The 26096-nt window shown below is 40.5% G+C and overlaps 1 protein-coding gene across 2 annotated transcripts in view; it reads right to left on the bottom strand.

The window, feature by feature from the left end:
- Positions 1-4452: 4452 nt before the first annotated feature.
- The window catches only part of LETM1 (leucine zipper and EF-hand containing transmembrane protein 1), a 61866-nt gene continuing 40222 nt past the window's right edge, over positions 4453-26096 (bottom strand). The window contains exons 11-14 of one of the 2 annotated variants that reach the window (XM_075930895.1): positions 21730-21864; positions 20099-20289; positions 14988-15144; positions 4453-8759 (exon numbers count right to left, since the gene is read on the bottom strand). In XM_075930895.1, the coding sequence (XP_075787010.1) occupies positions 8610-8759; positions 14988-15144; positions 20099-20289; positions 21730-21864 (633 nt within the window). In that variant the 3' untranslated portion in view covers positions 4453-8609. The remainder of the gene's footprint in view (positions 8760-14987; positions 15145-20098; positions 20290-21729; positions 21865-26096) is intronic. The other variant, XM_006134732.3, reaches the window with a different exon arrangement.

Genomic DNA, 26096 nt, shown 5'->3' with positions numbered 1-26096 from the left:
GGGTCACATCAAGCCATGGATTTTTAAGCAGATGAGTTCTGCTTAAGAACTGACAGCACAACATGCACCCTTGCATCTGTGGATTCATACAGCATTAGCATCACTTCATTTTCATAATATAGCCTAATGTTTAGGGCAGAAGAGGTGAGATTCTATTTGTCTCTACTCTGACTTAAGGTTTGTCTACACTCCCAGTATACTGCACAATAACCTTCTTGTGCAGGGATGTGAAAACACACACAGACACACACAGTTACAGTGCTGTAAACAAGCTCACCACTGTAAACAAGCTCCCAGCACTGGGAACCACGCTCCCAGAACTGTTAGCTACTCCCGTCATGGAGATGTTTTATCTACAGCCCTTGGAGAGCTCTCCCCCAACACTGGTGCCATGACCACACTGCCGCATTAAAGCACTGCCATGGCAGTGCTGCTGCACTTTAAACTTAAGTGTAGACAAAGCCTTATTCTTTTGCAAAATGTGGGTAATGACTTACACCTGCAGGCAGGGGAAGCTGTGTTAATTAATGGCTTTAAAAAACCTCTGAAGGCTTGCTCCTAGTCCACTGAAGTCAAAGGGACTTCACTATTGACTGCAATGGGAACAGGCTCAAGTGTCTGATAAAATGTGCTACATTGTTTACCTTCCTCAATATAGTTCTCTATGTGTACAAAACAAGACTATGCAATATGAAATTAAATTAAATTAGGGAAGGAAAGATGATCAGTGCTAGACACTGATCTGGGTGAGTCTCAAGAACAAAATTCAGCTCTCCCGGTCTCTTGACATGGTCAGATTCCCTCTGACCATGGACCAATCACCCTGTGCCTCCATTCCCTATCTATACAATGGGGACTACACTAGCCTACCCCACAGCGGGTATGTGAGGATTAAGGTAGATGTGCTCAGATAATGTATTTAATGCTAAGATAAAAACTTCCCATTGAAGAGTATGAAGCCAAAGCACTAGTCCCCCTTGACAGATTTTGGTCATGACTTTTTAAAACTGGTAAGTGTGCTCTGGTGCCTCCACTTTTGGATACCTAATTTGAGACATTTTAAAGGGATCTGATTTTCAGAATGGGTCCTCTGCATATGCTGGGGGGAGGGGAAGGGGAACAAACAGTCTCTCTGAAAGTGTCTTAAGTTAAGCACCCAAAATTAAGCAAGTAACTATAGACTTTTTAGAATCCTGGCTTTAAAAACTTTCCTATTGGAATTACAAAATTTGGGGTAACATTTTCAAAGGCATGTTTGAACGTCTGATTGAGAGTCAATGGGATTTAGTATGTGGGGAGCTATGAGATTTAGACTCTTCGGAGACAGAAGCCTAAGTCATTTAGCACTTGTGAAAGTTTTACTCAAAAATAATTAAAATCCCTTTCAGATGTCACTAGTTTGTCCAGTGGGAGACAGTGACCTTTGATATGCGACCTTGCCACTTGCATCAGTTATAACACAGAACCCACTCCTTTTTTCCTTACATAAAAAATGAGCAGCTTTCTGATTTCTTCAAACTTCTGCAGCATGTGTCCAAAAGCTGCTGTGCCCAGCCATCTTTAAACAAAATTACTGAACACATTTTGTTTCAATCTGCTAGAGCCAGAGTTTAGGTTGCCAGGCTGGAATCTGACTTCAGTAGAGCTGTGTACCTTACAACTTAACAGAGTTGGCCTTGAGAGCACTGTGAAGTCAGCAGGCTGCGTTCCTGGCTTGAGATAGAAAATTGTTTTGATGGGGTTCTGAGGAAATCACTCATAAGGCATTTACTGCAACACAGTATTAGATGGTGGGATTGGAGCTAGTAACTAAGTTAAGGGCAAAAAAAGCAGGCAGCACGGTCTCACTACCAAAAAATCCTGATCAGTAAGAAAATGAAGAGAATTATCTTGGCAATTTACTGACAATACAAGCCTAACCAAGCAAAGATCCTGAATTTCAGGCCCCATGGCCCGTATAGGCCCCTGAAATACATAGCAAAGCCAACGTAAGCCCCAATGTAGGCAGCACTAGGCCAACAAAAAAGTTCTATCACGTCTCAGAGAGGTGGAGTCCAATGGCATACCTGACCCACTGTGGATGAGCCACTGTAATGTTTCGAGTGAAGACATACCCAAAGAGTTTGGGCCTAGTGGCTGAAACCAGTTACAAAGCAACAGCATACCTCTTCCCCTTTGGCTAATGCACAGGGAAGCCTTGAAACATATTTCACAGGTTAGAGCACCTAGCCCCACTCAGCCTTTGAGGACAGTGGGAAGAAGTATCAAAAGGTGAGCAAAAAACCCAACACAAATAAACTAGGGATCTTAGAAGAATCCTCCCTTCTTCTGAAAAGAGGAAGTCTATTTACTGTCGAGGAGGACATCAACAGATTCCCTCTGAATATTCCATTGTGCCTTACCTTAGTTTTAGGTGTAGTGCAATGATCTAAGCATACAACTGGAAACCAGCAGCTCCTCAGTTCTAGTATAAGCTACGAATGCTGACTCCCTTCCATAACTTTAGACAGACAGAATCACATCAATTGGAGCAAGGTGAGGAATGACATATTTCAGGCACCAACCTGCACCATTCCTCACAGGTACAGTGACGTACAGAAGCATTTTACAGCTAAACACAGTTCTTTTCTGGGATATCTTCATCACTATTTTCAAAAGTCATGGAGGGGTACAAAAGTGGAATGTACGGTTATTCGTTTCAATAGCAAGTGAAAACCTACCCCTCCATGCTGTGCTGCTATCCAGTTAATTAGCTTTCTATACCTATGTAGGCAGCTAATATAATTTAATCAGATGAAATATTCTAGAGGTAAGAAAACCACCACCACCTTTTCAATTACCTCCTCCAAATATATTTGACTAAGTAATAAGAGATGTAAAAGGTCATTGTTTCTCAGTATCATGCCATGCCCAGAAGGATTAGACTTGAGACATCATCTGAGATCGTTTAGGGACCATTAAATCCTTTCCAGTCAATGCCTTCTGGCTCCTTGAGGGTTTTCAGCACTTGGGTCTAGGTGAACTCCATAATCATTAGTCAAGGTTCTTTATACATCCCTTTATGGGTTTTCCCTAGTCTCACTGTGACTATATGAAAGAAGGAAGGAACTTATTTCCTGAAGTAAAACTGCAGGTGGAATCTCTCCAGTTACTTTTGACTAGTAGAGTCAATTTGTTTCACTACTGTATACTAACACACCAAATACAAAATCCCTTGCAATAAAAAACAAAAAGGAGATTTCAGAACCACCATTACCTTCAAATTATATACACAAGAAATCTCACAGTGCACATACACAATTAGGCCAATTACATTCTTGTGTTTTTCCTTACATCAAAGAATGTCCAGAAAACATTTTACATTCTCTTATATCTATAAACTAGACTTGTTTTAAATACAAAGTACTATCTTATTTAAGCTGTATTTTCTACAGATGAGTACATAGCTATAAGTAAAGACAAAGATGGCTCCAGAGTTCAATATATTTTGGGGGTACTAAAAACACCTACCATTGTTATAATTAAAGCTTGCTTCTGAACAAATTAATGTTTTTTTCTGCAAATCTTATACAACAACTCTGCCACCAATGTTCCCTCTAATTGTTTCCATATATGTGTGGAATAAATGTTATGTGCACCAAAGCATGTGAAGATGGGCACAAGCGGTAGAAACAGATGGTGCTGGCTGTGGTTGTTCTAATCAGCGGGGTGGCATTTGATTCTCTTAAGGGTGGCCACCCAAGCACTCAACTTACAGGGAACATTGCTCTCCACAAACAAAACTAAAATTAAATGAAATGTTAATGACAAACATCAAAGCTGTAACTGAGAATTTGATTGAAGAACTGTGTCAGGAAATGTAAAAGTCAATCCTTAACCCGCCCCATTCTTTAAGTACCTCCTAGGGTTTAGGCACCACCTTGGCAAGAGCCCCAGACTCCAGAACATCAAAAATTGGGTCTGTAGTCTTGGAACTCCTGGTGGGCTCAAAGGTTGTTGAGAGAGATGAACAATGGGAACAATGTCTCTTAATGGGACTGACTATAGGTATTTACAACAATACAATACAAAAACTGGTAACGGTCTTGTTGAAAAAGTCTTCTCTCTCACTTCAGCAATGATCATAGGATGCAAGAGGGAACTGGAGAGGTGCCAGAATCAGCCCCTTAAACTAGTACAGAAGCGTGGGTTTTCAGGGGGTGATACAGTCAGCCTTATGGATACCACTTGGGGAAAAATCTTTGGCAAAGGCACACGAGATACGTATATACCTAATATGTAATGGCGTAAGCAAGTGCTAGGAGAACCAATATTTTAAATTTACACCTTAGTACTTTTATCTGCCTGCTTTCATCCTATAGTTGTAATCAGGGATCTTCCATCTATAGGCCTGTGCGTGATAACTATTGGTGTTTAGATGAGTTAAGGAATATAATAAAAAGAAGCAACATCTCTGGTGTAAAAATATTATAAGTTTATTAAAACTGAAGACATTACACACATTTTAATAAACTTCCCCCAAAAAATCTTTATATTGTATTGTGGCAAATTTAGGACCAGCATGCTCAGAGCAAAGATAGCAAGTGACTTTTTGTATAGTGTTATAACATGGACTGAACTCCTTAAACAGCAGCAACAAATCTCAAAAAGTAGAATATGGAATTTCTTTCAAATATACCAAATAATTTGAAGTAAATCTCAAGTTCAAAATAAACAAATGTTTTTAAAATACATACTAAAGTATCTAAAAGCTTAAGTCACTACCAGCACATGTTTATATTTAAATTACATGAAGTATTCTAACTGCACAAATCAGAAGAGCCAGCCCCTTCTACACAGTCTACCATTTAAGGCAAAGAGATCCATGCCTGCATGCAGCCCAAGTAAAATCACTGAAGATCTGTACAGAGGCATAGGTCTGTCCACACATTTCTCTTTGCAGGATCAGAGGCCCCAGCAAAGATATTTGAAAAGCATTTTTATTTCAAGACCCAAGTTTAGGTTTCTGTGTTTCTCCTACATGAATGCAGCTCCCTGCACACTTTTGGCATTAGCGAGGTCATCTGTTGTGACAAGAAAAACAATGAATACCCAACACTCAGGCCTTGAGAAACAAAAAGCCTTCTGATTACTGCTGTTATTGAAGGTTATTCATGTATCCTGTTAGCAATTTAAGATCTTGCTTCAAATGCTCTTTTAGGATATTAGTTCTAGTTTATGGAGCTTCACAAATTTCTTTAATGATTTTTGATAGCGTGTAATGTACACATCAAAAACAAATGAGTTAAAAAAATCCCTGCCTTTTCCAGGCCTGATCCAACTCTTAACTCTTACTGAACTCATTGGAAAACCTCTCTAAAATTTACCTTCACTAAAAATTGGATGTGGCACTCAAAACAGATAAACAGTTAATGTCAGTATCTTTTAAAAATATTTATAATGCTCTATAAAATTAACTTTCTGGCTATCACACAGATTTACTTACATAGACAGCCATCACACAGATTTACTTACATAGCACAACAGCATGTGATTAATGATGAACAACTGAGTGAAAGTGGGCATTTGAAAAAAAATAGAAAAGAACTGTTTACTTAATGAAATATGATTAAGTTACACATGTATCTAATTTTACGTCATAGGCAAAAGGTAAAGGCCTCTATGTGCTCTATTTCAGTAACTCTGTTATCCAACTGGATTTTTTGGATAAGTCATAAGTAATAATGATTCATATGTAATTTTTTTTCCTGAATTGTTTATCAATTCAGATCTTTAACCAAACTTGAAACAGTGACAACAATGATCTTACTGCTCACCCACTTGTGAGTGAATGCTCCGCTTGTGAAACTCATAAGATCATTCAAATATCATACAACTTTTCAATAAATTTAAACAATATATTAGACCTGCTTATTCTTTTGGCCTAGATAAAAGTCAGTAAAACTCTTGATTTGAAGCCAAATCCTGCCAAATCCTCATCCCATTCACCTGTGTAATCTTAAAGACGTCCATAAAATAACTCAAGGAAGGTTTCTGGATTTGGGATCCTTGGTGATTCACTAAAGCCTGCCAAATATTTTTGAGACCTGGAGAACATGCAATAAGCCCAGCTCATCATGGGTTTGCCCACTCTCTATGTAAAATGACATAATGCCTACCATAAAGAATTCTAGTCCACATAGTTTGGATTTGCAATATTTTTCAAAATAAGTTAATGCATTTTGCTATTGCTGATATATACATGATGTATTTAAAACTTTTTAGACAACAGGGGAAACTGACACTGGTTATTGAAAGCAGTGCTTTAAATTAACTGATTCGAGGATCTCAATATATCGTTTTTCAGGTGAGTCCAAGGGCAAACATTTTTCGCCATAAATTTATCAGAATGAATTTAATAAGGATGTTTATAAATATTTCATTATATACTTCAGTTCTCTTCTCTCATTCACTTCACCTAATACTTCATATAAGTAAAGGCAAAACCAAACTTACCAAAGACAAAGTGTCTCAATGCCTTGATAAGTGCCACCCACAGTATGGAATACTGGACAGGTTTTAGACTTAATCATCATAGTCAAGTTATAAACACATACACCTTGAAATAGACTTCATGCCAGAATCTATACCTTACAAGAAAGCAGATATGCCTATCCACTTAAAAATACAGTAAAAGAATAGCAAAGATCATATTACTTTGTAATTTCAAAATGTCTGGCTTACTCAGTAGGAAGCAATTATAGTACTTCTCAGGAGGATTAGTTACATTACCCATTGTAAGCAGCTTTCTTTACAAACTGTATAGTTTATAAACTGAATAATGTTCTGCAGCTGTGAAATACATTTGTAACTTGCTTCTAAAATTAAACTGTACATCGACATAGCAAATTGTGCAAGAAGCAATTTATTAAATACACTGGTCCACCATGCAAGCCATAAAAATGCCCAAATTATATTTTGTTCCACTAACTTGAAGGCGTTTCTATATAAACATTTTAGTTTGCAATGTAGCTGTAGCCATATAGGTCCCAGGTGTCTATAAACATTTTAGTCGTTTTAATTCAGATTTAACACATAAAACAAACAATTACACTGAAATGTATTTGGGAGTCAAAACTTGTGAGACCGTATGGAATTTTTACTATAGCAAAGACATATAGACTTTCTTCTCCCTGTACAGCATTCTACAGCAGCAGGTTTAACATCCAATTAATCTGATAATTATACAAATTTGGGACTATAAACCACTGGATACAAAATGAAAAGAACTTGGGTGAAAGTCATAATATTAATATTCCTTGGCAAATTAAATCTGAAATTTAAGAAGGGGAAATTCAGACTGCTCAGAAAATAAGTTAATATACTAAATTCTTCAATATTTGAGCTTTACATTTTCATTAAAAAAGACATGGCATAATAAATCTAGATACATTATTTGCTAATATTTAATTTACTATGTAATTAGAGAAGAAACTGAATAAAAGAACCAATTAACCAGAAAGCCAATCATGTACTCAAAACACTGTTTATACCACATTTGGTAACACTGCCGTTAGCAAGGCCATGAGATGAACGTATTTACATGTTGTTTCCTGACTATCAAGTGGTTAATGATTTCATACCTGAGATGAAAAATCAAAAGGTAAAACACCTGATATTTTGTATACAGGTTCAGATAGATAAGAACCACCAATTTTTCTTAAATGCAATTTAAAAAAAAATGTAAAATAGCATCATTGGTGTTTTCCCTTCTAATTACTTTAACAATTTAAATATGCATACTCATTTATATGTGTCAGAACATATTTTGAAAGTATGTTAAAGGTTCCTGTTTCCCCTATGCTTTGATAATTCATATGGAATTATGAGAACTGCCTTAGAAGTAATCACCCACACTTTAGTCATAATAATGCACCCATAAAAAAAAAAAATCAAAAAAAAAATCAGTCTTTGTGGAAGGTTCCAGTTCTACTGAATTTCCCCTTCCCTAAAATGACATAAAAATGTTGATTTAATAGAAGAAATCAGAGTTTCGCTAATGCAGAATCTGGCATAAATTTCATATATGCTAAATTATTGTAAGAAAATTCATAATCTAATCTAATTGATGCCACAGCCCCATCAGCAGCATGTCAAGGGAAAATGAAATATTTTAATGACAGGAAAACTTTGTATTCAACTATGCAAAAAGCTCAAAGAGGAAGCAGAAGAACAATGTTGCACTTTGTTTACATGATGCAAAGAAATAAAGGACATTTACAAATATTATTCCATGATAGATACTCTATTTATAATAATGTTTTGAAACTAGCAAGTTTAGTGATTCATTACACCAGTGATGACTGCAAAATGCATGATTCTACAGCAAAGAACATGCTCTTAAAGAATCATATTATTTTCCAGCTTCATGAATGACGGCAAAATCACTTACTTGATAAATTATTTGATTCCATATTTCTGAAAACATATCTTTGATTTGCCATTAGAATCACCTCAAAGCAATAACATTTTTCATCACCACAGAAACTCAACTAATACATAAACAGGCTTTAGTACATCAGAAGGTAAGATATATTGGTTAAATTGGACTTTACTTCAGATTCTGTAGTTTAATTCTTTACTTCCACAGCTTCTTTCTCAACCTTTTCTTTTGCCTTCTCTTTTTCATCCAGTTTCTCTTCTTTTTGAAGCAGTGCCATAATCTCAGCAACCTGACTTGTTGAGATATCTATGTCTTCTTTGTCAATTAATTCTACCACCTATATAAATATCAAAAAGGAAATGCACAAAAACATTAATTTTCATACAGGTGGAAGCATTCTGACATCCTAAATTTAGCTAAGAAAGAGCACAAGTTCTTTCATGTGCCTAAGCAAAATAAAGTTCTTTCACTTGTTGCGTCAGATCATATACCATAATACAGTTTTGCAATATTTTTAAAAATTATTAAAATCCAATGGATTTTTAATGACTCATGTAAAGTGTCTGGAGATCTAAGCTTAGTTCCTAATTAACTGTCCTTGTCAAGTCCATTTTGCTATGAATGTGTATGCAAAAATTAAGGGCCAAATTAACAAGGGCATGTTCCTCAAGTTGTTTAAGCTACAGCAGATTGCCCTCACTAAGCAGGTTTACACCCACATATACCTAGAGTGACTGTGACACTGAATCATGGCGTCAGACATCTATAGTCTGCTTGATGGAACTATGACAGCCCACATGGCATTCAGATTCTGAACTTTTGTATTTTTAAATATCAGTATGTCTTCCTGATTGTGAAGAAAGCCTTACACTCAGTTCATGTTTGGAAACCTCATGCAGTAATTTCTTCCTTAGACTGCAGGCAGCTTAAAAAATATATTCACATTTGAATAACCCATCACCCATTATCTTACTGAAGTGTTTAGGGTTGCCAGGTGTCCGGTTTTGAACTGGACAGTCTGGTATTTGAGCTTTCTGTCCGGGGGAAAAATGAAAAAATACCGGACATATAAATGTCTGGTAATTTCTCATTAAGTAAGTTTCATTATTATGAGTATCAGTACATATTTAGCATATATTAAATTTAGGAAAATTTCTGACACTCATAATACTTAAGTTTTATTATTGCATACTGACACTCATAATAATTAAGTAAGCTTTATTATGAGTATCAGTATGTACTTGCACACTGCATGTGCGTGTCTACTAGCCAGGCAGTACACAACTAAGCAGTAGAGAGGATGGGGGCGGGGTGGGATGAGCTCTGCCAGGGCTGTGCGTGGGATGGGAAGCATCCGGGATCTGCATGCGCCTGGGCCAGCCCCGCTCTTCCCCCAATCTCCTCCCGGCCAGCCCTGCTCCCCACCAGCTAATTCTCTCCCCCTGGTCTCCCTTCCCGGCCAGCCCTGTTCCCCCCAACCTCCTCCCGGCCTGCGTCCCCCATCTGAGATCAAGTGTATCTGGTATTTTTTTTTTTAAGCCATCTGGTAACCCTAGAAGTGTTAACCCAAATTTCAATAATGAGAACACTTTAAAATCAACATTAAACATTTCACTGCTGATCGTTTAGGGGCTAAAACTGAAGGATCTGAAAGTTGCTGGAGAAAAGCAAATTAAAATAGAAGAACTAGAGCAAGAGAGAGGAAAAGAAAAAGGCAGAAATATTACTTTCTTCTAAAGCTGACTTGTTCTGTATTGAAAGATGGTGAAATGCAACAATAAAGTACTTATGAACTTTTTGTCGTATTTGCTAACTAAGGACCTGATTTACATTTGTGTTATTAGCTGTCAACCAATGGAATTATACCAGTTTGAACCTGGAAAAATGCAGTAGTAAAGCATACTTTATATTCATTAGTACAAAAAGGCTACTTTCTGTTCCTGATCCTAGTGCAAACCTCTAAATAAAAATGGGAAATCTGCCATTCCTTGAAGATCGTATATAATCCTAAATTTATACCCCAGCCCATAAGTTAAATTCAGCTTTTATCTGATAAATGAATTGGCACCTATGTTTTATGTGGACTTGCTTTTATCAACATTTTAAAACAAGTATTCTACAAGAGTAAAGAGTATAAAATCTACATTTACCAAATGCTAAAATACAGAGTCTCAAACGGGCTCAAATAATGATGGTATCTCAAATACTATTTTATATGTCACAAATATGTTTAAGCTTAACATCTTCCTCTTCAGTAAATTCAAAGAGCATTAAAGTTAAAAAGAATGATGGGTTTTAAAATAAAATTATTATTAAAAGTTTTTATCATCTAAAAGCATGAGGAATATAATGTGACAATAGTATTTTAACAAACCTGTACCAACTTGAATTTTTTTTAAAAGAAAAAAAAAACAGTTTTAGGATCTGTAGAGTTTCTGAAGTAGTTTTTTAATAAAATTCAACATATTAAAATTAGCAGTGTCAGATAAACAGTGTTAATAAACATATGATCCTAAAGCTGGGGCAATCCAAATGCTGAGCAAAAAACCCAAATTGAATAAAAAATTAAAAGTGTTTTCAATCTTTTTAAAAACAAAAGAAGAAAGTTATTATCCCTGTATAAAATTCTATAAAACTCCATAATGGTGATTTTACTCCACAAAGATTTAAGGACAGCATTCCTCATATATCCACCAAAGTCTCTGAAGTTAAAGGAATTACATCAGGAAAGGATTTGGCTTTTAGACTTGGTAAATGTAGCTCAATTAAATAGTTTCGCTGAGCTATTATGAAGGATTTTTTTTAATTAAAGGCCTAAAAGAAGTGGGCTTTCATTAAAGAGGAAAAAAGGAAAGAATGTAATATTGTATTCACTGCTACTATAAGTCATCACTTGCATAACAGCAGAAAAATAACTTTCAAATGAACTAATCTAAGTTTTAACATGAGCTTCAATGCAAACCTAGAGCTGTTTCCACACAACTAAGTAACAGAAAGGAGGAGAATAGCACGGGATAGCCAGAAAAACCTCTGAGAAGAAAGAAAAATGTAACATGACACCAAGAAGAGGAAGAAGTGGACAGTATTTACAGTGCATCCCAGAATAATCCAAAGTGCACTAATCAGGAAACTGACATGATACGTAACAGTCAGCATGGATTTGTAAAGAACAAATCACGTCAAACCAAGCCGATAGCTTTCTTTGATAGAATATCAAACCTTGTGGATAATGGGGAAGAAATAGATGTGATATACCTAGAAGTAAGTAAAGCATCTGGTAGTCTCCCATGATCATCTTCTTGTAGATGAACTAGGGAAATACAACCTAGATGAGGCTACTAAAAGGTGGATGCATAACTAGCTGGATAACCATTCTCAGTGAATAGTCATCCTGGAGGGGCTTAACAAGTTGAGTTCTGCAGGGATCAGTTGTGGGGACTGTTGAATACCACTGAATAACAGAATGTTTAATATCTTCATCAACTGTTTAGATAATGGAATATAGAGAATGCTTAAAGTTTGCAGATGATACCAAGCTGGAAGGATACCAGATGATACCAAGCTGGAAGGATGATACCAAGCTGCATGTGCTTTGGAGGATAGGATTATAATTCAAAATGGTTCTGGAAAAACTAAAGAAATTATCTGAGATAAATAGGATGTAGTTCCCTAAGGACAAATGCAAAGTACTCCACATAGGAAGGAACAATCCATTCCACACATACAAAATGGGAAGTGATTGTCCAGGAAGAAGTACTGCAGAAAGGGATCTAGGGGTCACTGTGGACCACAAGCTAAATAGGAGTCAACAGTGTGATGCTGTTGCAAAAAGCAAACAGCATTCTGGGATGCATTAACAGGAGTGAGTAAGCAAGACATGAAAAGTAATTCACTCTCCTCTGCACTGATTAGGTCTCAACTGGAGTACTATGTCCAGTTCTGGGCACGTCATTCCAGGAAAGATGTGGAGAAATTGGAGAAGGTCCAGAGAAGATAAAAAAAAAGTTAAAATGTCTAGGAAACATGACCTATGAGGAAAGATTGAAAGAATTGGGTTTGTTTAATCTGGAAAAGTGAAGACAAAGAAGGGACATGATAACAGCTTTCAAATACCTAAAAAGGTGTTACACGGAGGAGGAAGAAAAATTGTTCTCCTTAACCTTTGATAATAGGGTAAGAAGCAATGGGCTTAAGTTACAGCAAGGAAAATTTAGGTTGGGCATTAGGAAAAACTTCCTAATTGTCAGGGTGGGTAAGCCCTGGAATAAATTGGCTAGGGATGTGGTGGAATCGCCATCATTGGAGCTATTTAAGAGCATGTTAGATAAACACGTGTCAGGGATGAAGCTAGATGGTGCTTGGTCCTGCTGTGAGTGCAGGGGATGGGACCTAATCTCTTGCGGTTCCTTCAAATTCTAGTGTTCTATGATTCTATTATATGCATTTAAAAGAAACTTGGGGGTTCAGATTATCAGGATCCCTGAAATTCTGTTGCTACAGAACTTCACAGAGCTTCAAAACAGAAGAGGTTCTGTAGTTTCACAGCAAGGAAGCTTCAGAGAAATAGCTGCTTTTTTAAGGACAACCGATGGCCTGGTGTGCTCTAGACTTAGAAATTCAGAGAACATGGAAGCATCTCTCCCACATGTCCATATAGTTTAGTATTCTGGACACATTAGGAAATGATTTTGGCTAAAATACCAGTCTTAACTGTTGGTAATCATTAAAAATCTCACAGCACTTTTCTAAAGAGAAGGGAACAATTGCTTCCTCCCTTTCTGTCCCCACGACAGTTAATATTTTCATATTCTAAAGCATTGTGCATAAAAGGAGTTAATTTATAAATATCTAGTATAAAGCTTTAATTAAAAAATAAGCTTTCCAGCCAGCTAACTAGTAGGTCTTTTGGGGAGTGCCACCAAAAAGCATCCCAGAGGATACCCTCCTCTACAAATGAAGGTAACAGGTTTACACTAAGAAACCTCTTCCACTGAGAAAGAGAAGCTTTTGGTTTATGGATGAAGAGACAAATATTGGATATGGGGAGGAGTCCTGATTCCCCCAAACTAATGGCAAAAAGTCTCCATTAATTTTGCAGTAGGTACAGTAAAACTCCAATAGTCCGGCACCAAATTGTCCGGCACTCCTGATAGTCTGGCATCAAAATGGCAAGAGCTCCTGACGGAACCGGGATGGAACCCGGAACCACTCAGGTCAGCCGCTCTCACGTGGGTTACAGCCGTGGGTTACAGCAAGGAGGGGAGGTGTTTGGCTCTGGGGAAGGGGAGGGGGATTGGGATATTCACAGCGTCCCAGCCAGCCCATTGAAAAGCTGGCCGCTCAGCACATGTGCCCCAGCGCCTGGAGGGAGACGTGCAGCTGTACCAGGACAGGAGCACAAGGTTGGGGGGGGGGAGAGGGGAGAGTGGGATCGGGTTACAGCTGGGAGGAGAGGCATTTGACTCCGGAGAAGGGGAGGGGAATTGGGTTACAGCAGGGAGGGGAGGTGTTTGGCTCTGGGGCAGGGGAAGGGAGGGGGATTGGGTTACGCATGGCGTCCCGGCCAGCCAGCTCACTGAAAAGCCGGCTGCTCAGCACACGTGCCCCAGGAGACACGTGGCTGTACCGGCAGCTCTAGGCCCAAGCATAAGGTTTAGGGGGGAGGGAAGGGGGCTTGGGTTGGGAGTAAGCTGTACCTCCTGATACTCCAGCATATCCGATAATCTGGCACCACCTAGGTCCCAAAGGTGCCGGATTAACGGATATCTACTGCAGTATGTATGAAACACACAACCACAAAAGAGTAATCTATGATTCAGGTATTTTATATCACAGCAGTATTAAAATAAAGACTTGGGCAAAGGAAATAGCATGAAATTAAGTGCAAACTGTAAAGCAGAGCTACTCAACATGCAGCCCGTGGGCCTTTTCCCTGCAACCATGGTGCCTTGAGCCACTTCCCATGCTGCCTGACTGATTGCTACCGGCTGATCGGGGGGTGGAGGTGTGGCAAGAGGCAGCAGAGTCCCCCCCAGAAGCAGAGCCACACCTGTGCGTAAGGAAGAGCTGCTGGCCAGCAGGCGGGGGCAGGGGGGGAGGGGCGGCGGCAAGAGGTGGCAGAGACTCCCTAGAAGCAGAGCAGCGCGGCACTAATAAAAGCTGCACCTGCGCATGAGCAGGAGCTGCCAGCTGGCGGTAAGAGGTGGCAGAAATTCCCCACAAGTGCTGTCATATGCGTAGAAGTTGGGTAAATATTGACTTTAATTAATATCAGCAGAACTGACTGAAATGGGGCCTGCGTCTTGTATAGTCTTGCCGTAATCTTTGTATTCCTGCCTGTCAGTATGAAAGACACTATTTGCATATATTTGCACACACACACACACACACACACACACACACACAGCCACACTTAAGTTGCGGCCCTCGGCATCTGCTGTGGGTATTATTGTGGCTCCCGGGGCTTCAAAAGTTAAGTAGCCCTGCTGTAAAGAGTAGCCAAACTCAGCAGTTTTTTAACAGTGTAATACTAGTTTTGTTTTATTAAACTCTTCTGGAGACTCACCTTGGTAACATCGTCTATATCAATCTTGCCATCTTTGTTTTCATCTAATGCCTCAGCAATTCTGTTCAGTTTGGTCTCTGGAAACTTCTGGATTTGTTTCATCGCACTAATAAGCTCGTTGATACTGATGAGATTTTCCCTAAAGGGGAAACACAATCTGTATACAGCAAACAGTTACTACAAAGAAGTAAGGAGGAAGAGAAAAGGATAGTAAAGCACATGTATTGGTATTTTATATGAACAAAAGGTTTATGTTAATCAAAAACTAAAAATAAAAAGGGAACAATGATTTCTCTATCAGTTACTAGAGTTCTTTAAGTAGGTCTTCATCCTCCAGTCATACTCACTCGTGGTTTCCAGATGCTGAGTTGCACAAGTACAAAAGCCAATGACAACAGAAATACATTCGGTAAAGCTTCTGTGCTCCTTAGCACCTAAAAAACTTTGTCCTATTCACTCTGGGTGCATTATTACCCTGCCTCAGTCATCCTGCTGGACTTAAGAGAAAATAGAGACTGGTCTACAGAAAAGAGAGAGGAAAGCAGGCAAGAGAACCCATCTGAACAAATCCTAGGGAGGCAAGAGTTAAGGAATATTTTCTTGTAAGTGTTAAAATGCACTTAATTTCCTCAAACATCAAAGAAACAAATCCTTCTACAAAACATAAGGACTGAGCTCCAGGTTACTCCTAGAAAAATTTCAGAAACTGCTTCATTAATTCTGAAGTCTGCCAGGAGGCAACATGGTGCTTTCACCTTTGCCTTTTGTAGGCTAAAGCCTCTGCTTGCCCTCATGAAGTGGTTTACACCTTCCAACCCAAGTTACACAGATGTAGAAGTTGATAAAACTAACATTCCTTTAAGGTAAGAGCTCCATATTTGCCTAACGTCACGTTTTTGGCCACAGACTGATGTTTCACAAGTGGGAAGAAAGACATTTCTTTGAACTACCATTACAAATTCCTGGACTTCTGCTGATGCAGTGACCATGATGTTCACTGTAAGCTATGTGCCCACGTAGGCGCGCAGCCCTTTTCTGAGCCCTGTGCAGGCAGGAAGCTCAGTGGATTGGCTGGGGAATGGGGAAAGGGACACTCTGCCTGCCTGCCATAAATGGAGAAGCTGGTTGGGTCCAGCCTCTACTCCAGAACTGGGCAAAAGATGATCTATGGGCTGGATCCGGCCATGAGAGCTTCAGCCAGCTCCCTGCCTGCACACCCTGCTCAGCACTCATGAAAGCTAGATGCAGGGCCACATAGAATCATACTAGCTGGAGTGGACCGGCGTTGCTCCACGCCGGCCGATTGGTTTCCCCTTCTCCCACTGCCAGCCCTGCTTCCTGCCGGCCGGTTCTCCTCCACCTGATCTCCCCCGGCCAGCCCCGCTGCCCTTCAACCAGCCCTGCTTCCAAGCCCTCCCATTCCCCTCCCAGCCAGTTGCTTTCCCACCCTCTCTCCCCCATCAAGTGTGGCTGTTTTTTGGTTTTTTTTTTTAAGACTATCTGGTAACTGTAGCTACAGGGGGCAGGGCAGATGCCAGAGCTGTTGTGCACGTGGGGGTGGGGCGAGTCCCAGATGGTGACCTAGGGTGGGCAGGGCTGCCCCTGCAGAATAGCGGGGCAGGTTATTTTTCATTTTTACAGGTTGAGATTGGGCCCGATCAGGTCCAAAAGTACCTTAAAACCTTCTCCTGGAGGAAAGGTTATCCTGTGGAAAGTCTGGTTGTGGTAGGTCTTATAGTGTCCAAGTTATTAGAGCACAAACATACAAACATTCTCCTTTATACATTAGATTCGTGTGTTTCTGAATTCTGAGAGCCTAGAGGGAGGAGGAGAAAGGCATCTCATGCTGACTCCACCCCCAGTAGCTCCCATTGGCCAGTTTCCACCAATACCAGCTGCCTGGTTGCATGTGACCTTTCCCTCCTCCCCCAGGCTCACAACATTTAGTTCAGAGCAATAAACATGGCTCCTGCAGCTCCCCTGAGCACATACAGGGCTGGAAGGCAGGGTCCCTCATTAAGGAAATAGGTAAGGTCTCTGAGCCAGAGCCCCTCTCTGGCACCCTAGTCCCTCCCCTCCCAACCCTCTGTCCTGCATCTCATGTAACCAAATCTTCTGCACCCCTGCTCCAGCCCCCATAGGCCTTCCCAGACACTGCATCCCCTCCTACACCTCTCCTCAGGTTATAACCCCCTTTCAGACCTTGTACCCCAACCCACTATTCCTGGTCAGAGCCGAAATTCCTGCACCCCGTCCTGCACTCCTGCCCCAGGTCACAACCCCCTCCCAGGCCTTGCATCCCCTCTTACGCCACTCCATTGCCCCAGGTCATGACTCCCTAGTTCGCCCAAACCCCCTCCCAGATTCCGTACTCCATTCTCTTACCCCAAGTTCCCTTTTGCACACAACCTCTCTCCAAGACCCCTGCACCTTCTCCATTAATATAATGGAAGAGAGTGGCCTTCAACCGCTTACCAAATTCTTGGAGAGGGCCCCCATCAAAAATTATTGCCCACCTCTGTGTTAATGGTTTAAGGTAAGAAAGGGTATGTCTGGACTGCTTCCCTCTGTCGGCAAAGGGATGCAGATTAGGCAGGTCGACATTACAAATGAAGTGGGAATTTAAATATCCCATGCTTAACTTGCATAAAAATGGCCGCCATTTTTGCCAATTCAGCACTTTGTTGGCAAAAAGCAGCAGTCTAGAAGGGGATCTGTTGAGAATGAAAGCTTTTTTCGACAGATCCTGCAAACCTCCTTGCAGGAGACATAAGGGATCTGTCGAAAAAGGCTTTCTTTCTCGACAGATCCCCCTCTAGACTGCCACTTTTTGCAGACAAAGTGCTGAGTCGGCAAAAATGGCGGCCACTTTTATGCAAGTTAAGCACGGGATATTTAAATCCCCGCTACATCTGCAATGTCGATCTGCCTAATCTGCATCCTTCTGCCAACAGAGGAATACAATCTAGACATACCCTTCAGCATAAGACACTGAAATAACCCAAACATTTCATTGTAATAACTTAGAAATTCAACTAAGATGAAACAGATTATTAGGCTGATATTTCCCCCCCCCCCCCCCCAAAAAAGGAGATTGACTGTTCCAAAGCTTAACCAACAGTAAGGAAAAATACACACTTACATGCATAAATTAAGACATGAGGATAGGGTCTAATTTGGAAGTTTAAAGATGTACTGGGTTACCAAGCTTGTTTCAAAACTCAAATACACAATGTTAACTACCCATTGTAATAGTCAAATGATGGTCAACCCATTTGCACTTTCACACACAAAGAGCATATACAAAGTGCTCCAAAATTTGACAGTAATTCACTTAACTTCCACTGACAATCAATCAAAAATCTTGTATTTTTCAACCTGATACACCTACAAGGATAAGCCTTGCCTCCTGCCAACACCATTAAGTACTGTCAGTTTAATTCATGCCAACTCATGGAAATTTTTTCCTATCTGAGCTGATATTTTCTCCTTTTTTTATTGACAGCTATCATTCCATTATCTCACATCCAGTTTAGAAAGCCTCTTCCCTAATGGAGCAAACACTCACTTCTGATAAACCAGCCAACAAAGGGAATGCTTAAGAGCAGCTATTCAAAACATCAGGTTAAAAAAGACACACAAATAGCCCAAGGACATGCAACAGAACCCTTTGCACACAGGACCCCGATCTAATTCCCATTGAAGTGGCTTCCATCCATTTCAGGTGAAGCCAGATCAAGCCCATAACGGGTAAAAATTCTAAGCAACATGGCTACAACACATCTGAGCACAACGGGGCTTTTGTGCACTCTTGTAATATGGAACTGATTATCTAGTAAAAACAGTTCAGTTACATACCTTTGTCAGAAATATTGGAAGAACCACAAAGTTTGACTGATCACTCACTGATTTCCTGCACTCCTAGAGGACTTTGCATATAATGGTTTTATAGAAGTATACAATTAAACAGAAAGCCCAGATTAAAAATACCTTATTAAATATTAAATAAAAAATACCAGATTAAAAAAAACCCAATCTTTGTTAGTGAAGACTGGTCACCCTCTGGTTTTCCCTATAGCGATCATCAATCATGTTTGTCTCAATCTTATGACAGAAATTGAAATAGTTTATATCAATATAGAAATTGAGTGAAGACTTTATGAAGTTTAGAATTTAATAAAAGGAATACTCATCCCTATTTATAGTGTGAATTGTTTGGGGGCACAAATATTTTATATTTATATACCAAGCAGCAGAATCAGGCCCCACCTGTGATTTTGAAGCCTGGCTGCAATATTAATGTGTGACAGCAATGGTATTCCTGAGTTTTGAAGGTGGAGAGAGGCAGCGGGAGGGGCGAGAGAGAGACTCCCACTGAAATCAGAACTGCATAAGTGTCTGAGGTTTGATAGTTGCACCATACCTGCATAATAAAACCTTTATGGAATTTGTTTGGAGATCAGAAAGTGTGCCAAGATAAAGGATAGGTCTTCTCTGAAAAGGGATTATATAAACATATTGCCTTTTTTTCCACATTCCCTTGGTTTCTCCCAAGTAGTAATGGTTTACCTCATGGACAAAATTTGATTCTACTGCTTTTTAATCTCAAGAGTGCGCACAAAACTGAAACAGATTAAAGTAGGCAGCTAACTATCTTATGTGCATCTGATTTTGTTTACTAAGTTGCAGTCAGCAAAACTACCCTAAACCTAGCGCCTAAATAAGGTCTTCACACATGTAACTAAGGTCATGATTTGGCATGCAAAATCTTTACTACTGGTGTCAAGCACAAGAAATCAAGGTCCTAAAGAACCCATCCTGACTCTCAAAGCTCAGACTTCGTTTGCAGAACTGGGAGTTTGGGGAGAAACTCATCATCTTTATATTTATGTATTAAGAGATTCAAGACAGACAATGAGGAGACACTAAGAGCGAAGCTCACAATGCTATTTTTACAGTCACTATTCAGAATTGAACTGTATGTTAACATTTTGAAACAAAATAACTTATTTTTTTCCAAACCAACCTATTAAGGCAAGAATTCATTTTCCGCCTACATACAGGCTGATAGGGAGAATGAGTAAGGAAGTGTATTGTCCTCATTCACTTACCCAATAGGTGGACTAGCACCGCTGTCCAACTGTCCATCCACCACCTTTTGGTCTGTTTCTAATTCATTAATAATTTTGTCAATTTGTCCAATCATTCGATTCACCCTTTTGGTCAACCTCTTGCTCGCCTTAGACTCTTCTACCACATCTTCTTGTCCTGTTTTAGATAGCTCCTTTATCTCCTGCAAATCCTAAAGGAAACGTTTTAGCAAAAAAGCATTCATGAAGAGATAAATTTGCAACAACAAATATACTATTGTTTACACAGAAAAGCAGGAGACCTGTGCAAATAAAAAAAGTTTGGTTGCAGCAGGAGTGGAAGCAATTATTGCTGTTGTCAGTCAAGGGAAAAGTGAAATTTAGAGACTAAAAATAAAGATTAAATTCAGAAATATTCTTACCTTGTGGTTATTTCTACATGACCCTTATACAGTTGTAAGAACTCTCAATGGTTCCTCTCCTCCCAATTAAAAACCTTGTATCAATTCTAGGATTTCAACCATACATCTTTCCAGTATAGTACAAAGACTTCTTTCAGCTAGTGTTAACACCATTTTATAGATGTGAGAGAGAATCAATAAGAAATAAGGAGAGGCACTACATTTCCCTCCTATACTATGCTGCCCCTGACAGGTCACTCAGCCCATCAAGCATGGGAGTAAAGACCAGAGGCTAGCTGGTATAAAGTGTCGTCATTGCACTGACTTGAGCTGAACTTGAACAACTTACGACAAGCTGAGGGATCTGATAGTCCCGCATGACAGCATACCACACAATATTACTCCTGGAGAAATTCTGTATTACTGTGCAGTGCAGAATTTTGCAGAATTCCATTTCCCCTCCACCTCCTTCAGAATTGCTGGCTGCCACCAAAGTCCACTGGACTCTGCAGAGCCCAGCTCCCAGTGGGCAGAACACTCAGCCTGTGGGCCTGGTAACAGTCAACTCTTTGATCCCCATTCTTCTGGAAATGGGAGAGGGCCTGGGAGATGCAGCCAGCAGGGCCACAACACGGCCCCTGCTGAAACCGTAAAGAAGCTGGGAAAAGTACAGGCTCTAAGGATGCAAGTATATGGGTTGGGGGGCTACCCTGTGGCTGAGCTCTGTGGGGAGAAGAGTGCTGATGTCTGGGCCTTAGGCTGTCCAGTAGCTGGGCTCTGGAGGACTGCAGGTTTCTGCAGGTTTCACAAAACCCCCTCCAACACATTTCAATTGGAACTAGGTTGTTATGGAGGTTTATTTAACTCTGTGCTCTTAAGGGAATCTTTTTTGCCACTGTTTGTACTGTTGACATACTTGGTGACATGTAATTTGAAAAATAATTAAAATAATTGAAACTGGAGTGATAGTATGCTATTCTGACAAATAAAATAGGCAGAATTTTAAAATCTTGTGTATAGTTTTTTTTTGGTGGGGGTGCGGTGTGGAAGGGGATGTGTGTGTGTGTGGGTAGAAGGGGCACATAATTCTGTCAGGAGTGATACAACCACTGAGGAAGTAGGCCTCTACAAACAATTTCTAGCTGGGGTTAGCACCCAAAACATAAATTATAATAGTTTAAGACTAGTTTTTCTAAGAATATGTATGGACAGAGCAATTGTAGAAAGAGTCCTTCACCAACCCATTCTTACCTCACTATATTCCTGAACATCTCCTTTTAGCTCCTGAAGCTCCTCTTTTTCTTTTGTTAGCAATTTCTTCTTTTCCTTCAGTTTGGTGCAAGCATCACTCAGCATGTCAATCTCTTCCTTGGTAATTTCCTCACCCTGAAAAGTAAAATATCCAAATGGGCATATGACATATTTGTGATTTCTTCCAGAAAATAAAGACGACTGAGTTTGTATATTTATGTTTCAGAGCAGGTATAACATATAGGCCAATATGAAGATTAGTGCATGGATATTAGGTGTGTTAGAATAGTCAGTCTTAACTCTAAATAACTTTTAAAAAGTTAATTACATATACTTTTGAATACTATACTTTTCCCGTAGCCCCTCTGGCAACTTCCGAGATATTCACAGCCATATTTTCCTGTTATTTAAAAAGTGTTTCTCTCCTCCCTGTTGCTGTATGAAAGAACACAGAGGAAATGACTGACAGAAAAAACAATGAAACTGAATGTACAAGTTCTTCAATGCACAAATCAATTGAAAAATATTTTTCTTCCTCTAATCTCTTTAAATGTATATTAATCTTTGGTAATTCTTGTAAGATGAGCAGGTAACACTTTCAAGACAGTTATGTGACTAATAAATTGGTGTCTTTTTAAAATACTTAATGCTCAAAGTAAAACAATCCTAACCTTCAACTATCCCAAAATGAGAACACCGGAAGAAGGACTTAAAAAAAGGGGGGGGCGGCTCATCACAAACAAACAAAATCAAGAAAGGATAGTAATCTCTTTATGTGAAGCCAGAAAATTCAAATAAAGAAATAAACAAACATATTTACATTCATCCATAAGAAAAAAAAATAGTGTAACATAGTATTTTAGCCCGCAAAAGTAGCAGACACTGTTAAATGTGATGATTATTTGTAACACTTAGCTCTAACTGTCCATCTTATGAAAAAAATTTCACCCTGTTGCTTCATGGGAAAATTATTATTCCAAATCATCATCTTCCTTTTCACAATTCACTGATAAATGAACACTGAGCAAAAATCATAATGAACTCTTCCAATAACTAAATGACAGCTCTGACCCTTCTAGGTGAATTTGTTTGCTGACCAGTGATAAAAAGAATCAAGATTTTTTTTCCTGCAAAAGTTAGCAAGCCATCATCCATTAATATAACAGTGTCACTTTTGCTGGTCCATTTAACAATTTATTCCATTTCTGACAATGAAATATGCTTTTTTATTAACAATATCTATTTATTTTGGTATAGTCACATTTGCACAAGACAGATACTGAAAACTCAGTATTTCACAAATCAAGTATACCAGTGTGCATTTACACTTTTTAGAAACAAACTAGTCCTGAAGTTTCAATGCTTGTGTGACTGATTTTACATCTCATTTACTGCATAAGTCACAACAAGATCTCTCACTCTCACTCTCTAACCAGAGAACAGCTCACAATGTCAGAAATGAGGTTTTGGCAGGCTCTAACTTTACAGGTACAGGTTGAATCCCGCTTAACTGGGACTCTCCAGTCCGAAAGTTCCAGAATCAGAGTCCCAATGAAGGGCTGGTGGCTGGCAGCCCTGCAGCAGGGGGCTGGAGCCCAGTAGCAGGGCTGTACTGTGGCAGCAAAACTGGGAGCCAAGCAGCAGTGCTGCTGCCTGTTGGCAATGCTGCAAGGGGGGGGGGGGGTGCACAGCAGGCCTGCCCGGTGGTGGGACCACCCAGAAGCACAACCAGGAGCCTGGCAGCCCCACTGCTGCTGAGCAGCACAGCTGCCTAGTGGGACTAGGAGGCAGTGGGACTGCCCTACAGAACTGGGAGCCCAACTGGGGTCTGCCTGGCAGTGGTGCAAGGAACTGGGGAGTAAGGCTGCCTGGCGGCACACCAAGAGCCCAGCAGCCCCACGGCTGCCTCACGGAGCTGCCCGGTGAGGCTGGAAGGCAATGGGACTGCCTAAGTGGGACTGAAGTTCAAGTGGGGCTGCTGCCTGGTGGCACAAATGGACCCCAGCAGGGGGGCTGCCCCGTGGGGACAGGAGCCTAGCTGTGGGGCTGGGAGACAGTGAGGCTGTGCTTGTGGCGGCGTGGCTGCCACAGTGGGGCCAATACCCCTCGGAAGCCAGAGGGGAGACTGGCAACGAGGCCATGTCTGGGTGGGTGAGCAAAATCCCTCATCCTAGACCAGTCTGGCACCCTCAGGACCTGACAATGGAGGTGCAACCTCTACCATCAATCTCTATTTTCAATAGAGTCCCTAAATGTATAATGTAATAAAAAAAGAAAAGTCAGAGGTAAGACAAAACAACAGTTATTTAGAACAAACTCATCCATTCATGCTGTCTTTTATTAGGTTAAAGCAGCCAGTTTAAAAGAAGCCACTAAATTGTTTCAGAAAGCATCTAAAATTACTCATTCATCTAAATCACAAAGTTTTATTGCACAAAAATATCGACTGGAAAATTCTGACCAAATGTGTCAACTCTTTTCAGGTTCCCACATCAGATTTAGTTATCAAATTATTTTCATCCTGCCTTTCACAATCCTTTTCCACTCCAAAAATGAACCTTGGTCTACTTTGGACACATGCTTTGTTTCTGCCACATAATTATTGATATCCACATGAAACATTTCTGTACAATTTCTTCCTTGCTTCCATTAAAAAGATATCCCATAGCATTTAAACTCTTTACATGTGGGGAAAAAGGATACCATTTAAATAGATGGATTACCTTGAAGTCTCTGTTAAGGAAACAAAACCCAATTATGTTTGCTTCCCCTTCTTCATATCACAATCTAGAATTTTGGCACCTGATATTATGTTAGTTTCTTAGACTCTTCCCAAGATAACAGTGAAATTCTATTGTATACTAGGCAATATTGTTCACAGTATTCCAGATGAGAATCAATCAGTACCTTTTAAGTGACTACTCTATGTAATTTCTTTGTTGGAGTTACTCTGCTATTATTACAACCTTACATATTTTTATTTTACTAAGGAAGTGATGATTACCTACAAGCAATTTGATGTTTAAAATAGGCATTTAAAGTTAGCAGTGATGTTGGGTTTTTAGAAAAATCTGATAGCCCCATCTCCTGGGGCAACAGTGAATTTTACTATAATTTGAAAAATAAGAGTTTAGATACAAGTTATATGTAAGGGGGTTTGTAACTAGGTGGGAAATGCCCATATATATTATTTTACTCCAGAAAACACTCCCACAAATGGCAGAAAACCCAGAGTAAGCACCACTAAAATCAAATCTTTTATACAGCAATATGCTAAGTTTTAACAGAGTGTTAATCAGCTAAGTAATTCAATTTCTAACCTTAGAAATGTAAAATATGTTCTTAATCTTAGGTACCACTGCCACATTTCAAACTTTGCAGCGTGAAAGAAAATAGCAACTAGTAATGTCAGTTGTTTGAATGATTAATGTAATGCAACTACAATATGGTGCAGATACCCTACGCTACATAGTCTAAATGGAATTACAAAATCTCTCACACAAAAAACTACCACTGGGAAAAACAAAAAAAAGCAGTCATGTAGCACTTTAAAGACTAACAGGTGATGAGCTTTTGTGGGGACCCACTTCTTCAGATCATATTCTGAAAGTGAATTGGTATGACCGTTATCAGGGCTCGACAGGGCCCGCGGCGAGTAGATTTTCCAGCTGGCGAGTGCAGGGGCGGACTGGCCTGGTGGGCCGTTGTGACGGGCTGGCCGAAGCCCGCACTATGGGCGGCGCGGCCCCATCCGATCCGCCGGCTTGCAGAGGAGCACAGCGTTGCTGGGAAGGGGGAAGTGCGGCAATTCTTCCCACCAGGCTGCCTGCATGCAGCTCTGGCGCGAGGAGGCAGGGAGGCACGCCAGGACACTGATTCTAAAGGGCCGGGGCAGCTTGGCTCTGCCTGTGTGTCCCTGGGAGCTGGCTGCGGTGTGCGGCTCCAGTCCTGCCATGGCCCCAGCCCCACTTTGTCTCCACGCCACTTGTTCCACACGCCTCCCCTGCACCCCGGACCCCCTGCTCTCTCTTCCCTGCGACCCTTGCACTCTATGCTGCCTTTACACCCCGCACCCTGCTTCCCCCGATCCCTGCCCCCTCAGCTCTGTGCTGCCCATTCCCTGCACTGCCCTTAGACCCCGATCCCTCTGCCCCTCCCGTTCCCTGCGTCCCATTCTCCGTGCCTCCACCGCACCCTGCTACCCCTGATCCCTGCATCCCTCTGGCTCTGTGCCTCCAGTTCCCCGCGCCACCCCTGTACTCCCCCACTGTTCCCTGTACCCCTCTGGCTCTGTGCTGTCCCTGCACCCTGCTCCCCCTATGGGTCGGGAGTGACGGGTGCTTGCCCATAGGGAGGAGCTGGACAGG

This window comes from Pelodiscus sinensis, chromosome 5, assembly GCF_049634645.1.
Source record: "Pelodiscus sinensis isolate JC-2024 chromosome 5, ASM4963464v1, whole genome shotgun sequence".
Classification (NCBI taxonomy): domain Eukaryota; kingdom Metazoa; phylum Chordata; order Testudines; family Trionychidae; genus Pelodiscus; species Pelodiscus sinensis.
Note: the sequence above shows the minus strand (reverse complement) of the source record. Positions and strands in the feature narration are given on the sequence as shown.